Source organism: Grampus griseus (genome assembly GCF_964374135.1).
Source record: "Grampus griseus genome assembly, chromosome: 4".
NCBI lineage: Eukaryota > Metazoa > Chordata > Mammalia > Artiodactyla > Delphinidae > Grampus > Grampus griseus.
In genome coordinates, this window is record NC_138997.1 from 22,959,226 (window position 1) to 22,973,518 (window position 14,293).

A 14,293-nucleotide genomic window follows, 5' to 3' on the forward strand; every position below is an offset into this window, starting at 1 on the left:
AATACCTTGCATTTATTGTATTTTTTAAAGTGTTCTTTTGTTTTCAATTTGGTTTCTTTTTTAACTTTTCTTACTTTAGACCAGCTGTTCTCAAAGTGTGGTACAAGGACCCCTAGGGGTTCCCAGAACACCTTCAGGGCTCTTCCCTTTTCGAACTGCATATCTGTTTATATGTAGTTGAGGCCAGATTTTCTTCATATACTTCATCCAGAACAACATATCACGATAGACTGAATGCAGGGCAGATATGAGGATCCAGCCTGTCTTCTATTAAGCCAGATACTTGAAGTATTGGCAAAATGTAAAACAGCACCATTCTTCTAAGTTTTGGGGGGTTTAGAAAATATAACTATTTTTTTATTTAAAAAATGTTATTTATATTAACATGTAATGAGTTTATTATTGTTTTTAAATGTAATATTACTTTTATTCTCAATTTTTGAATACAGTAAATATTAATAGGTATAACCACATAAATGAAAGCTCTTAGGTTCCTCAATTTTGTTTAAGAGTATAAAGGCATCCTGAGACAAAAAAAATTAATAACTGCTCTTTAAACCAGTTCATAATTCAGTGGGTTTGGTAAATTTTATTGTCTTCTTACCACTTAGTTAATAAAACCTATTATCTTCCTGTATTTCCCTGTCTTTGCCTCCCTTCTGTTATGTGAATGACTAGTAAAGTTAGTTGAACTCAACCTTCCTTCCATTCAGCAAGGATATGTTGAGTAGTTTCTTTCTGCCAGGCTTTCTGTGAAGTGTTAGGCAAACAAAGATATATAAGACAGTTAGTGGACATGTATAATTAACTATAATAAGTGCTGTAAAATAGCAGTATGACGAAAGTGTAATGAGAATATAGCGTAGGAACAGTTCCTAACTTCTCTTCTGATCTACCTTCTCAAACTGTTCAATATGCCTCTTGATTAAAGGAGGAGAAACTTGATTTTTTATTAGTTAAGCATTATATTTGATAAGAATAATTTGGCTATTTATATAGGCAACCAATATTTTAAAGTAGAAATGACATTTAAATTTAAGCAAAGTAGCTATATAATGATATACTCTTCTACAGGCTCCATGAAGAAGAAAAGATCTTGAAAGTTCAGTCCTCACACAAGCTTTCTGAAAGTCTGGGGTGCAGTGAAACTTCTTTACAAGAAGTAGCCAATAAGGCAGCTGTACTAACAGAGACCCCTTGCACAAGTGATAGTGAGAAGACATTAATCGAAAAAATGTTTGGAGGAAAACTACAAACTCACATATGTTGTTTGAACTGCAGGAGTACCTCACAAAAAGTGGAAGCCTTTACAGATCTTTCACTTGCCTTTTGTCCTTCCTCTTCTGTGGAAAACTTGTCTTTTCAAGAACCGGCATCATCATCCAGTACACAAGATGGTGGTCTAATGCAGGCCAGTGTACCTGGTCCTTCAAAAGAACCAGGAGTCTGTAATCCATCAACAGCTGCCTTTGCCTGTTACTCAGCTGTGAATGAAAGAATGGTGGACAGTCCTGATGAGTTTCGCTGTAGTGAAGACACTTCTGTCCCTAATGACTCTAACAAGATGCTCGTTAATAAAGATGTACCTCAGAAAGCAGGAGGTGAAACCACATCTTCAGTAACTGACTTACTAAATTATTTTTTGGCTCCAGAGATTCTTACTGGTGACAACCAATATTATTGTGAAAACTGTGCTTCTCTGCAGAATGCCGAGAAAACTATGCAAATCACGGAGGAACCTGAATACCTTATTCTTACTCTCCTAAGATTTTCATATGATCAGAAGTATCATGTGAGAAGAAAAATCCTAGACAATGTGTCACTGCCACTGGTTTTGGAGTTGCCAGTTAAAAGAACTACTTCTTTCTCTTCGTTGTCAGAAAGTTGGTCTTTAGATGTTGACTTCACTGATATTAGTGAGAATCTAGCTAAAAAATTAAAGCCTTCTGGGACTGAAGAAGCTTGCTCCCCAAAATTGGTGCCCTATCTATTGAGTTCTGTTGTCGTTCACTCTGGTGTATCCTCTGAAAGCGGACATTACTATTCTTATGCCAGAAACATCACAGGTACAGAGTCCTCATACCAGATGTGCCACCAGCCCGAAACTCTGACATTAGCCTCCTCCCAGAGTCATTTATTAGGGAGAGATAGTCCCAGTGCAGTTATTGAACAGGATTTGGAAAATAAGGAAATGTCAAAAGAATGGTTTTTATTTAATGACAGCAGAGTGACGTTTACTTCATTTCAGTCAGTCCAGAAAATTACGAGTAGGTTTCCCAAGGACACAGCTTATGTGCTGTTGTATAAAAAACAGAACAGCACTAATGGTTTAAGTGGGAATAATTCAACCACTGGACTCTGGGTAAATGGAGACCCACCTCTACAGAAAGAACTAATGGATGCTATAACAAAAGACAATAAACTATATTTACAGGTAAGTTGGAAATATAAGCTTCATCATTTGTGGAAAATATTTAAACAATTGACAGGTGGTTAAATGAGTGCCTTAATTTTGAAATCCAACTTCTGCATTTTTAAGGAATTACAATGAGGTGATTTGAAATTTGAATCTGGGTTTATATGAAATGGGTTCAACCTATATAGCTAAATTTTCTTTCTAATGTTACAAATTAGTAATGAAAAGTCACAAGTACATGCAGTATAGAAGCACTTGTTTGTTTTTTTTCTGTTTTTTTTAACATCTTTATTGCAGTATAATTGCTTTACAGTGGTGTGTTAGTTTCTGCTTTATAACAAAGTGAATCAGTTATACATATACATATGTTCCCATATCTCTTCCCTCTTGCGTCTCCCTCCCTCCCAACCTCCCTATCCCACCCCTCTAGGTGGTCACAAAGCACTGAGCTGATCTCCCTGTGCTATGCGGCTGCTTCCCACTAGCTATCTATTTTACGTTTGGTAGTGTATATATATGCATGACACTCTCTCACTTTGTCACAGCTTACCCTTCCCCCTCCCCATATCCTCAAGTCCATTCTCCAGTAGGTCTGTGTCTTTATTCCCATCTTGCCCCTAGGTTCTTCATGACCTTTTTTTATTTTCTTAGATTCCAAATATATGTGTTAGCATACAGTATTTGTTTTTCTCTTTCTGACTTACTTCACTCTGTATGACAGACTCTAGGTCCATCCACCTCACTACTAATAACTCAGTTTCGTTTCTTTTTATGGCTGAGTAATATTCCATTGTATATATGTGCCACATCTTCTTTATCCATTCATTTGTTGATGGACACTTAGGTTGCTTCCATGTCCTGGCTATTGTAAATAGAGCTGCAATGAACATTTTGGTACATGACTCTTTTTGAATTATGGTTTTCTCAGGGTATATGCCCAATAGTGGGATTGCTGGATCGTATGGTAGTTCTATTTGTAGTTTTTTAAGGAACCTCCATACTGTTCTCCATAGTGGCTGTATCAATTTACATTCCCACCAACAGTGCAAGAGTGTTCCCCTTTCTCCACACCCTCTCCAGCATTTATTGTTTGTAGGTTTTTTGATGATGGCCATTCTGACCCATGTGAGATGATATTTCATTCTAGTTTTGATTTGCATTTCTCTAATGATTAATCATGTTGAGCATTCTTTCATGTGTTTGTTGGCAATCTGTATATCTTCTTCGGAGAAATGTCTATTTAGGTCTTCTACCCATTTTTGGATTGGGTTGTTGTTTTTTTGATATTGAGCTGCATGAGCTGCTTGTATATTTTGGAGATTAATCCTTTGTCAGTTGCTTCATTTGCAAATATTTTCTCCCATTCTGAGAGTTGTCTTTTGGTCTTGTTTATGGTTTCCTTTGCTGTGCAAAAGCTTTGAAGTTTCATTAGGTCCCATTTGTTTATTTTTGTTTTTATTTCCATTTCTGTATGAGGTGGGTCAAAAAGGATCTTGCTGTGATTTATGTCATAGTGTTCTGCCTATGTTTTCCTCTAAGAGTTTGATAGTGTCTGGCCTTACATTTAGGTCTTTAATCCATTTTGAGTTTATTTTTGTGTATGGTGTTAGGGAGTGTTCTAATTTCATACTTTTACATGTACCTGTCCAGTTTTCCCAGCACCACTTATTGAAGAGGCTGTCTCTTCTCCACTGTATATTCTCACCTCCTTTATCAAAGATAAGGTGACCATATGTGTGTGGGTTTATCTCTGGGCTTTCTTATCCTGTTCCATTGATCTAGATTTCTGTTTTTGTGCCAGTACCATACTGTCTTGATTACGGTAGCTTTGTAGTATAGTCTGAAGTCAGGCAGCCTGATTCCTCCAGCTCCATTTTTCATTCTCAAGATTGCTTTGGCTATTCGGGGTCTTTTGTGTTTCCATACAAATTGTGAAATTTTTTGTTCTAGTTCTGTGAAAAATGCCAGTGGTCATTTGATAGGGATTGCACTGAATCTGTAGATTGCTTTGGGTAGTAGAGTCATTTTCACAGTGTTGATTCTTCCAATCCAAAAACATGGTATATCTCTCTATGTATTGTATCATCTTTAATTTCTTTCATCAGTATCTTATAATTTTCTGCATACAGGTCTTTTGTCTCCTTAGGTAGGTTTATTCCTAGATATTTTATTCTTTTTGTTGCAATGGTAAATGGGAGTGTTTTCGTAATTTCACTTTCAGATTTTTCATCATTAGTGTATAGGAATGCCAGAGATTTCTGTGCATTAATTTTGTATCCTGCTACTTTACCAAATTCATTGATTAGCTCTAGTAGTTTTCTGGTAGCATCTTTAGGATTCTCTATGTATAGTATCATGTCATCTGCAAACAGTGACAGCTTTACTTCTTTACCAATTTGGATTCCTTTTATTTCTTTTTCTTCTCTGATTGCTGTGGCTAAAACTTCCAAAACTATGTTGAGTAACCTTGTTTGTTTTTAATTAGAAAAGATGTGATCATTATAAAATCATGCCATACAGAAATTTAGGAAGCTTAATAAAATGGAAGTATTTTCCTCTTCCCTTCAGTCCCACCTGCCAGGGGAAACAACTGCTAAATTTGTATTTATTCCTTCTAGACCTTTGTATAAATATTTTAAGGACTATTTATTGACAGTCAGGTGGATGAAATAAAGGACACTAAAAGGTAGAATATGTAAAGAAAGGATATTTGTATTCTTTAAGGACTTGATCAGTAGAATCATGGCAGTAATAGAACAATTAGTAAATAAAAACTGTGGAGTAAAGGTTTCATATGAGCTGAATTTACTTATACTTTTCGCACAGAGTTAGCGCTTTTTCTTACTTTAAAGTTAATAAAGACCTTGCTGAAAGCATTTTTCTTTGAAACCTGCCACTTGCTATCAACATAAAGGACCAACAGTAAATTGTAGTTAAAATTGTAGGTGTATTAATTGGGTAGTCCAAATGATTGTATGAGTTTAAATAAGTAAGTTTCTAAAAGTTTTTTATTACAGACTCCTAAAGGATACAGAATAAGAGAAAAAATAGTACTGATTTTTAGAGGGAAGTTTACTCAAAAAGTTTTCAAATTTACTGTATTAAACAATACTCAGATAACGATACATGATACATTTTTAAAGGAGTGTGGCAATGTTCCAGAGTCACACAAAAACAGTACATTTTACAGAAAAAAAAATTAGAAACTCAGAATATTCATTATTCACTACCAAAGACTCTAACATCCAGTCAGAAGGCTTATGTTCAAGGTAATAGAGTATACTCAAACATGTCCTCCTCACTACATATTGAATAAGCACTTAGATAGGACTCATGATTCTTGAAGATCAGAGAGGTGGAGTGTGAGAAGGTTAGGTTAAAATAGAAATTTTCTACAGTATAAAATAAGGAAATAAGGCCCAGTGCAATCTTGACTTTTGGAAATATGCAGAAACTACTCTAATTTGTGTAATTGTAATGCCAAAAGCTCTTTTAACCATAACAACTATTTGTATTGCAACCTGGCTCTACATGATTTTCTCTATCTTGCCATTTACCCCATTACATCCTGATTTTACAATGTTGTATGTAATGAGCCATTCTTTTCATTATTATTTTAATACCCTATGTCATTATAAAGGAAAACCATTATGTACTTTGTTAATTCAGTTTTTCAGTGTTGTGCAGTTGTTCTGAATTCCATTTTAAGTCTCAGGCCAGTTGTTTAATGCAAAAAAGATATCACTAAATTTTACATTAAGGTATTTATTTATTTACCTGTATTAAGACTCTTAGGCTATTAAAGCTTCATTATCAAAGTGCTTTTTTAAAGCAAATTACAAAAACATACTCAACTCTTAATTAGAAACTTAAATATATTTAGACTTTACTTTAATTGATAAGGTTTGAATTGTGATGTTTCTCATACTGTGTAACTGAATCATCTGGCATCTTAAGTTTGTATTAGGAGACTATAGTGTTTCTTCTGTTCTACTGATGAACATGTTCTCATAATTGCCAGGCAGTGAGAATGTGTGATGTTGAGATTTTTGTATACAGCCGTTTTCAGCTATCATTTCTTAGTTTTGAACAAGTGGAACCTGTATGTGTATGTTTTTGCTCTTATTCTCAGTTTTGTTTTTACATTCATTCCTGGGGTATAGTTAAAAGTTTGTGCCCATTTCATAGTAATAATGCTGTGTAATAGATTGCTATGTCTAGGATACAACTTTGGCTTTAAGAAACAGCATTATACCTATTTATAAAACAGTTGTAAAAAACTTAATCAGATCTTAGTAAAAATAAGGGTGTGGAGTTGAGTGAAGTCACAACTAGATTTACAAGTGTTAGAAAGACTCTTGCTGTTTCTATAGTATTAGCAGGATTAGTGGTTGTGAAAAGCTAGGCAAAAAAATCCTGTCTGACAAACTATTTTCTACTCTGTATCATAGCCTGACACATAAGAGAGCAATGCGAATTGTGGATCTTAAAGTAAATTTTGGAAAAGGCTTATCTCTTCATATATATTTCTCTCCCCAACTTCCATTAGGAGTATCTCCATTATTTTAGTGTCTGGACTACCAAAATCATGCTTTCAGTTAGGATCCAGTGAGAGAAAAGCTGTGTGAGTCGCACCACCTATCCCCATGTGTCCCACACCAGCTGCAGACAGTTCTCTCCTTTCGTGTTCGGTTTCTTTCCTTTGTTTCTTTGGAGAAGGTGGGACTTTGTCTTAATTTTTTTCTTCATCACACATACAGAAGAGTATACATTATATCTGTGTAAAGAAAAAAAAAGATGGATTAATTTAATGTTTACAGATTTATTTAAATGAGAGATCTAAGTATACTGAAAGGTTTTTGTCCCAAAGCAACAGGAACTCCTTTTTGTCACTAGATGTACAGTCCACTGCTGAAATAAGAATTAATTTTAATACTTGATATAAATTTGGGATATAAATTACATATGCACTGAGATTCATAGTTTGTGACATTTACCTAATATTGTCATCTGTATTAAAAGAAATAAAATGAAAAGCAGTTTCCCCTACTTCTATCCATAGTTTAAGCTTATCTTTTGAAAACAGAATATCATACATTTTTCTCCCTCAGCCATGTATGTATGTATGTATGTATGTATTTATTTATTTATTTAACATCTTTATTGGAGTATAATTGCTTTACAATGGTGTGTTAGTTTCTGCTTTATAACGAAGTGAATTGGCTATACATTTACATATATCCCCATATCTCCCCCCTCTTGCATCTCCCTCCCTCCCACCCTCCCTATCCCACCCCTCTAGGTGGTCACAAAGCACCGAGCTGATTTCCCTGGGCCATGCAGCTACATCCCACTAGCTATCTGTTTTACATTTGATAGTGTATATTTGTCCATGCCACTTTCTCACTTCGTCCCATCTTACCCTTCCCCCTCCCCCTCCCCGTGTCCTCAAGTCCATTCTCTAGGTCTGTATCTTTATTCCTATCCTGCCCCTAGGTTCTTCAGAACCTTTTTTTTCTTTTTTCTTTCTTCTTTTTTTTAGATTCAAGCCATGTATTTATATAAATAGCTAAGAAAGTAAAAATGGAATATTTCTTTCTTGGGAAGCTCTCTATCTTAAAATATAATATAGGTTTCAGGTGTCTCAGAAGCAGTGGAGTTACTAAGTTTTGTATTTTGTAGGTCCTTCAACACAGTTTCTGGTGAGAAGTCACTTTTTAACAAAGTCCAGGCAAAATTTGCCGTATCTTTTGGGAGCAGAACTTCTTGAACTCTGCCTTGCATATTTACTCAGTTTTATTTATTTCATTGGGGAAGATGATCTGTATCCTAAACCAGATATTGTTTCTTAGATCCAGAGTCATATTTTCATTGCTTGTTTAGATAGCTTAATAGATTATAGAGCCATAATAGAGGATTTTGTTTCTTATTTTTGTGTCTATTTCTGATAGATCCATTGCAGCTTTTATTTTCTCTCTGTAAAATGTATGTAATTCTTACTTTAATTTTACAAATTGAAGAATAAATTACTATAGCTCCTGAAAAATATTGTGTGGTTGGACATGATACAGAGGAGCCAGCAGATATAAATGTTGTAAATGATAGTTAATTAAAAAAATGTTTTTGAGAAATATCCTGCAAATTAAGTTTTAAAAGCCTTTCTAAGGCCTGTCAGAGACTGGTTAATTAGGCCATTCTGCTATAAGGATTTCTTAGGTCACATTCAGCCCTAAAAATATGTGGTTCTTGATAATTTTGTGTATTGGGAATCACACAGCAGTCGCTGTATGCTTACTGAGAAACAGGGTGTCCGTAATATGAGGGACAGATGTCAGGTTAAGCCTGGGATTTTTTTCTCCATAATAAAAATTGGGCATCTCATGAAGGGGGTAGAATAGTCAATCAAGAAAATTTAGCTAGAAATTGTAAAATAAAATTACCTTGCCAGGAGGAGCAAAGTAATTGGGCTTTTAGTTGAAAAATTGAAAGTAGTACAGTTTTTGTTATTAACGTTGACTGTACTATGAAAGTTCTTCAGGATGATTATACCTAACCATTTAAGGGTTGTGCTGTTGCTAGTGGCTTTTACACCTTGTTGACACCGATGACCTCACTTGAAAGTTATAGACTCTTTCCCAGGAACATGGACATATATCAGAATATTTTCTTCCTAGGAGTTTGTGCCAGTTTTAGAATCCAGTTCTACACCTTGCCAAATGAATTTGCAGTTTCTTTATAAATAAATAAATAAATAAGTGCTTATTCACATTTGTTCCTTTCGTGGCCAAGTACCTAATAGTGTTCTAGTCTGAAATCATTAATATTTACTGAGCACTTAATATGTGTCAGGCACATAGATGAATATGGTTCCTTATAAAAGTTCTAATAATCTGGTAGGGGGAAGTTTTAAGTAATACTGTAAGGAGACAGGCTCCTTTTCCTTAGCAGTGTTTTTGAGCTGTTATTTACTGAGAAATATTCTGAGGAAAGGGTAGGAAAAAAATTCAGCCTTCTTTCATTATTTATACCTTTTACTGTAATCACCCACTTCCAAAATAGCTCCACTTGACAGAAAGTGTAACCTTTGAATCCTGTGTTCTGTGTATTAGAAAAGAAATCCATTCTTGTATACGGTGATGAGTGTTGCAACAACTGTGATATTTCTGTAGAGAAATTTTAAGACTGTGGAGCTTCAGTTTCATCTTCTGTAAAGGAGGGTACTGAAAGAGAATGGCCTTTAGGATCTGTCATTCTGTAGAGTTATAGTAGGATTTTGCTCTCTACCTTGTTCGCTTCATCTGTGATTAGGTACTCGACTTTAGTAAGATTTGGTAAAGACTAGTGTAATCAATATTTTTAAAGTTACTGAGATTTGAAGGATGCTTATTAAGGATTAAGGCAATTTAAAAATATTTGTGTAGGTGATACCCATCCACTGTATTTAGAATTTTAATTTCATAAAAACAATTTTTAATTTTAGGAACAAGAGCTGAATGCTCGAGCCCGGGCCCTACAAGCTGCATCTGCATCCTGTTCATTTCGGCCCAATGGATTTGACGACAATGATCCACCAGGAAGCTGTGGACCAACTGGTGGTGGGGGTGGAGGAGGGTTTAATACAGTTGGCAGACTCGTATTTTGATGCTGAGAGAGTCCAAAATGCACTGGTCACAAAACATCCAATACTATGACTGTTTAAATGTCAGACTGTAACAAATATCATATCTATCTTTTATTTTTCTTTTCATTAGACCGTTATACAAGAAAACATAGTGCTTGTTTTCATTTTGTTGACAAAACGTTTATTAACAAAATGCATCATTGGGAAAAAAATCTACCTCTTAAAATTCCATTTTCTTTTATGGTTAGACATGCTTGACCAAAAATTTTCAGAGGCAAATATGTACCTGGTCCCTAATTAAGCTGCATTAAATTTAGTAGAGGCAATTAAATGGTCCTGTCCTCAGTTTTACTGAACAAAAGATAGATTTCATTTAGCATCCTTTATAAAAGAATTGGTGTTAGAGGTGAAGGAAATATTGTTAGTAAGGAAAGAAAGAAAATCTTTTATTTCCTGTGTAGTTACCCCATTATTAAATTCAAGTCTTTGAGAATACTAGAGATGATATAGTCTCTCATGAAGGCAATAACATAAACTTTATCGAGCTGTAGTACTTTTCAGGTTTGTTCAGTGCTGTCTTCAGCATCACTGTATCTACATTTCAAGTACAAATGTTTTAAAAAAGGATTATTTATACATATGTGCTGAATTGATTTTAAGAAAGGTGCATGATTCTGTAGGAGCCACATTTTTACCTAAAAATTGCTAACTTTGTAGTGTTTCTAATTGTTTGAGGATTTTAAAAATTCTATTTCAGGGAGTATATCTTCTGTGTGTTTTGAAGGAGGTGAGTTCTGTATGTGCCTTGCAGTACTGTAATTCAAAAATAGGAATCTTTGGCTGCGGAAAAGTTTTTTACAAATGAAATGTTAGGAAGTAATTTTTTGTGCTAATGTTAAAATTATAACCTTTTGAAAGGTATTAGATTTTCCTGAAGTAAAATCTGATGGTTCTAAATTAATAAGTGTAATAGTTTGTTTTTAACTCTTAGAAGAATTCAGAGGAAATCAACCTAGTCAAGTAAAAAAATTTTTTCGATTTTGTTACTTAATCCTCAGAATATTAAACATTGATCACATATTTTTAGAGTTATACATTTGTGGGGTTTTTTGTTTTTTCTCATTTGAGTCATGCGTTTTGCACAGTTGTTTCTGTTTCACAGTTTCAGATAAAATGTCGAAATGTCAGCCCCTGTGGTCCCACATTTTCTTTTGCCAGGAAACTGGAAACAAGTCACTTCTCCTGGGTCTTGATTATACAGTATTTAGAAGTTATCCCAATTGTCCCCATTCCTAAAAGTTTTAACTTATCCATGGTGTACATTGTTCTGAAGATTGGTCACATATTTATTTTGAAAACATTTTAAGGAAAGAATGTTCTTTGGTGATTTGGGTTTATCTTTTTCCCAAGCTTTTAATGGCAGTGGTTAAAAACAGAACTCCTCATCTTCATTCTACTACTCCACTCCTAACCTGTTTCTAGTCACCAGGAAGATTAGGAAAACTGACTGGATTAGTTAAAAACTGGAAATTCTTTTGCAGAATTGAGACTTCTCTTGCCTATAAATCACTGAACCAGAAAGTTTTTTTAATCAACTGTCTTTCCTCTGGACTTCCTATTGTTCTAATAATGAATGTCTAAGCTATGCGTTCAGTTATCCACTGGCTAGATAATGATTTATAGTCAGACTATATCAGTCTTAGCATCTATTGAAATTGGTAAAGTCATGTAATACTTGGTGGGTTGATAGTGGGCTCAGCTGCTTCTACTAGAAACTTCCATAAAGACAATTAGACCTACACAAAGTTTTATCTATGAAAATAGCAAGTCATTCAAAGATTTTTATGTGTCAAGGTAATACATATTGACTTTTCAAAATGATAAGAGAAAGATGAAACTCTAGTTATATAATAATACTGAGCATATTTAGATAACTTCGTACCACTACCAAAGACTGGAAATTAAAGATTTCCTTTTAAGATTAAAAATATAGTAACATTAATTATTTGCTGAACTTTTATTTATTTTAGGGAAAATTGTTAATTTTTTCCTTTTTTTAAAAACATTTTTATTGGAGTATAACTGCTTTACAATGGTGTGTTAGTTTCTGCTGTATAGCAGAGTGAATCAACTATACATATACATATATCCCCATATCTCCTCCTTCTTGGTCTCCCTCCCACCCCTCTAGGTGGACACAAAGCATGAAGCTGATCTCCCTGTGCTATGTGGCTGCTTCCCACTAGCTAACTATTTTACATTTGGTAGCGGATATACGTCCATGCCACTCTCTCACTTTGTCCCAGCTTATCCTTCCCCTTCCCCATGTCCTCAAGTCCATTCTCTACGTCTGTGTCTTTATTCCTGTCCTGCCCCTAGGTTCAACAGAACCATTTTTTTTTTAGATTCCATATATATGTGTTAGCATATGGTATTAGTTTTTCTCTTACTTCACTCTGTATGTGAATTTTTTTAATTGAAGTATAGTTGATTTACAATGCTGTGCTAATTTCTGTTGTACAGCAAAGTGATTCAATTATACATATATATACATTCTTTATTATATTCTTTTCCATTTTGGCTTAGCTCAGAATATTGAATACAGTTCCCTGTGCTATACAGTAGGACCTTGTCGTTTATCCCTTCTATGTGTTATAGTTTGTACCTGCTAACCCCAAACTCCCAGTCCATCCCTCCCATGCCCCTCCTCCGCCTTTGCAACCACAAGTCTGTTCTCTATGTCTGTGTGTCTGTTTCTGTTTTGTAGATATGTTCCTTTGTGTCATATTTTAGATTCCATGTATAAGTGATATATTGTTTTTCTCTTTCTGACTTATTTCACTTAGTATGGTAATCTATAGTTCCATCCATGTTGCTGCAAATGGCATTATTTCATTCTTTTTTATGGCTGAGTAGTATTCCATTGTGTATATGTACCACATCTTCTTTATCCATTCATTTGTTGATGGACATTTACATTGTTTCCATGTCTTGGCTATTGTGAATAGTGCTGCTATGAACATAGGGGTGCATGTATCTTTTTGAATTATAGTTTTGTCTGGATATATGCCCAGGAGTGGGATTGCTAGATCATATGGTAATTCTGTTTTTAGCTTTTTGAGGAACCTTCATACTGTTTTCCATAGTGGCTGCACCAACTTACATTCCCACCAACAGTGTAGGAGAGTTCCCTTTTCTCCACAGTCTCTCCAGCATTTGTTATTTGTAGAGTTTTTAGTGATGGCCATTCTGACTGGTGTGAGTTGGTACCTCATTGTAGTTTTGATTTGCATTTGTCTAATAATTAGTGATGTTGAGCATCTTTTCATGTGCCTATTGGTTATCTGTGTGTCTTTGAAGAATGTCTATTTAGGTCTTCTGGCCATTTTTCTATTGAGTTGTTTCTTTGTTATTGAGTTGTATGAGCTGTTTGTATATTTTGGAAATTAAGCCCTTGTCGGTCACATAGTTTGCAAATATTTTCTTCCATTCCGTAGGTTGTCTTTTCATTTTGTTTATGGTTTCCTTTGTAAATTTCATTAGATCTCATTTGTTTATTTTCGTTTTTATTTCTATTGCCTTGGGAGACTGACCTAAGAAAACATTGGTACAATTTCTGTCAGAGAATGTTTTGCTTATTATCTCTTCTAGTTTTATGGTGTCATGTCTTATGTTTAAGTCTTTAAGCCATTTGAGTCTATTTTTATGCATAGTGTCGGGGTGTGTTCTAACTTCACTGATTTACATGCGGCTGTCCAGCTTTCCCAGCACCCATTGCTGAAGAGACTTTTTTCCTATTGTATATTCTTGCCTCCTTTGTCTAAGATTAATTGTCCATAGGTGTGTGGGTTTATTTTGGGGCTCGCTATTCTGTCCCATGTATCTGTATGTCTGTTTTTGTGCCAGTACCATGCTGCTGTGATTACTGTAGCTTTGTAGTATTATCTGAGGTCTGGGAGGGTTATGCCTCCATCTTCGTTCTCTTTCCTCAGGATTGCTTTGGCAATTCTGAGTCTTTTATGGTTCCATACAAATTTTAGGATTATTCTAGTTCTGTGAAAAATGTCATGGGTAATTTGTTAGGGATCTCATTAAATCTGTAGATTGTTTTGGGCAGTATGGCCATTTAACAATGTTAATTCTTCCAATCCAAGAGCGTGGGATACCTTTCCATTTCTTTGAATCACCTTTAGTTTCCTTTATTAATGTTTCACAGTTCTCAGCATTTAAGTCTTTTGCCTTCTTAGCCAGGTTTA

The 14,293-nt window shown here is 34.8% G+C and overlaps 1 protein-coding gene across 2 annotated transcripts in view; it reads left to right on the forward strand.

Annotated features, from left to right (window-relative positions):
• USP38 (ubiquitin specific peptidase 38) overlaps nucleotides 1-11,234 on the forward strand; it is a 33,904-nt gene extending 22,670 nt beyond the window's left edge. The window contains exons 9-10 of one of the 2 annotated variants that reach the window (XM_082653357.1): nucleotides 1,282-2,434; nucleotides 9,897-11,234. In XM_082653357.1, the coding sequence (XP_082509483.1) occupies nucleotides 1,282-2,434; nucleotides 9,897-10,058 (1,315 nt within the window). In that variant the 3' untranslated portion in view covers nucleotides 10,059-11,234. Of the gene's footprint in view, nucleotides 1-1,074; nucleotides 2,435-9,896 lie in introns of both variants that reach the window. The other variant, XM_082653356.1, reaches the window with a different exon arrangement.
• Nucleotides 11,235-14,293: the final 3,059 nt, after the last annotated feature.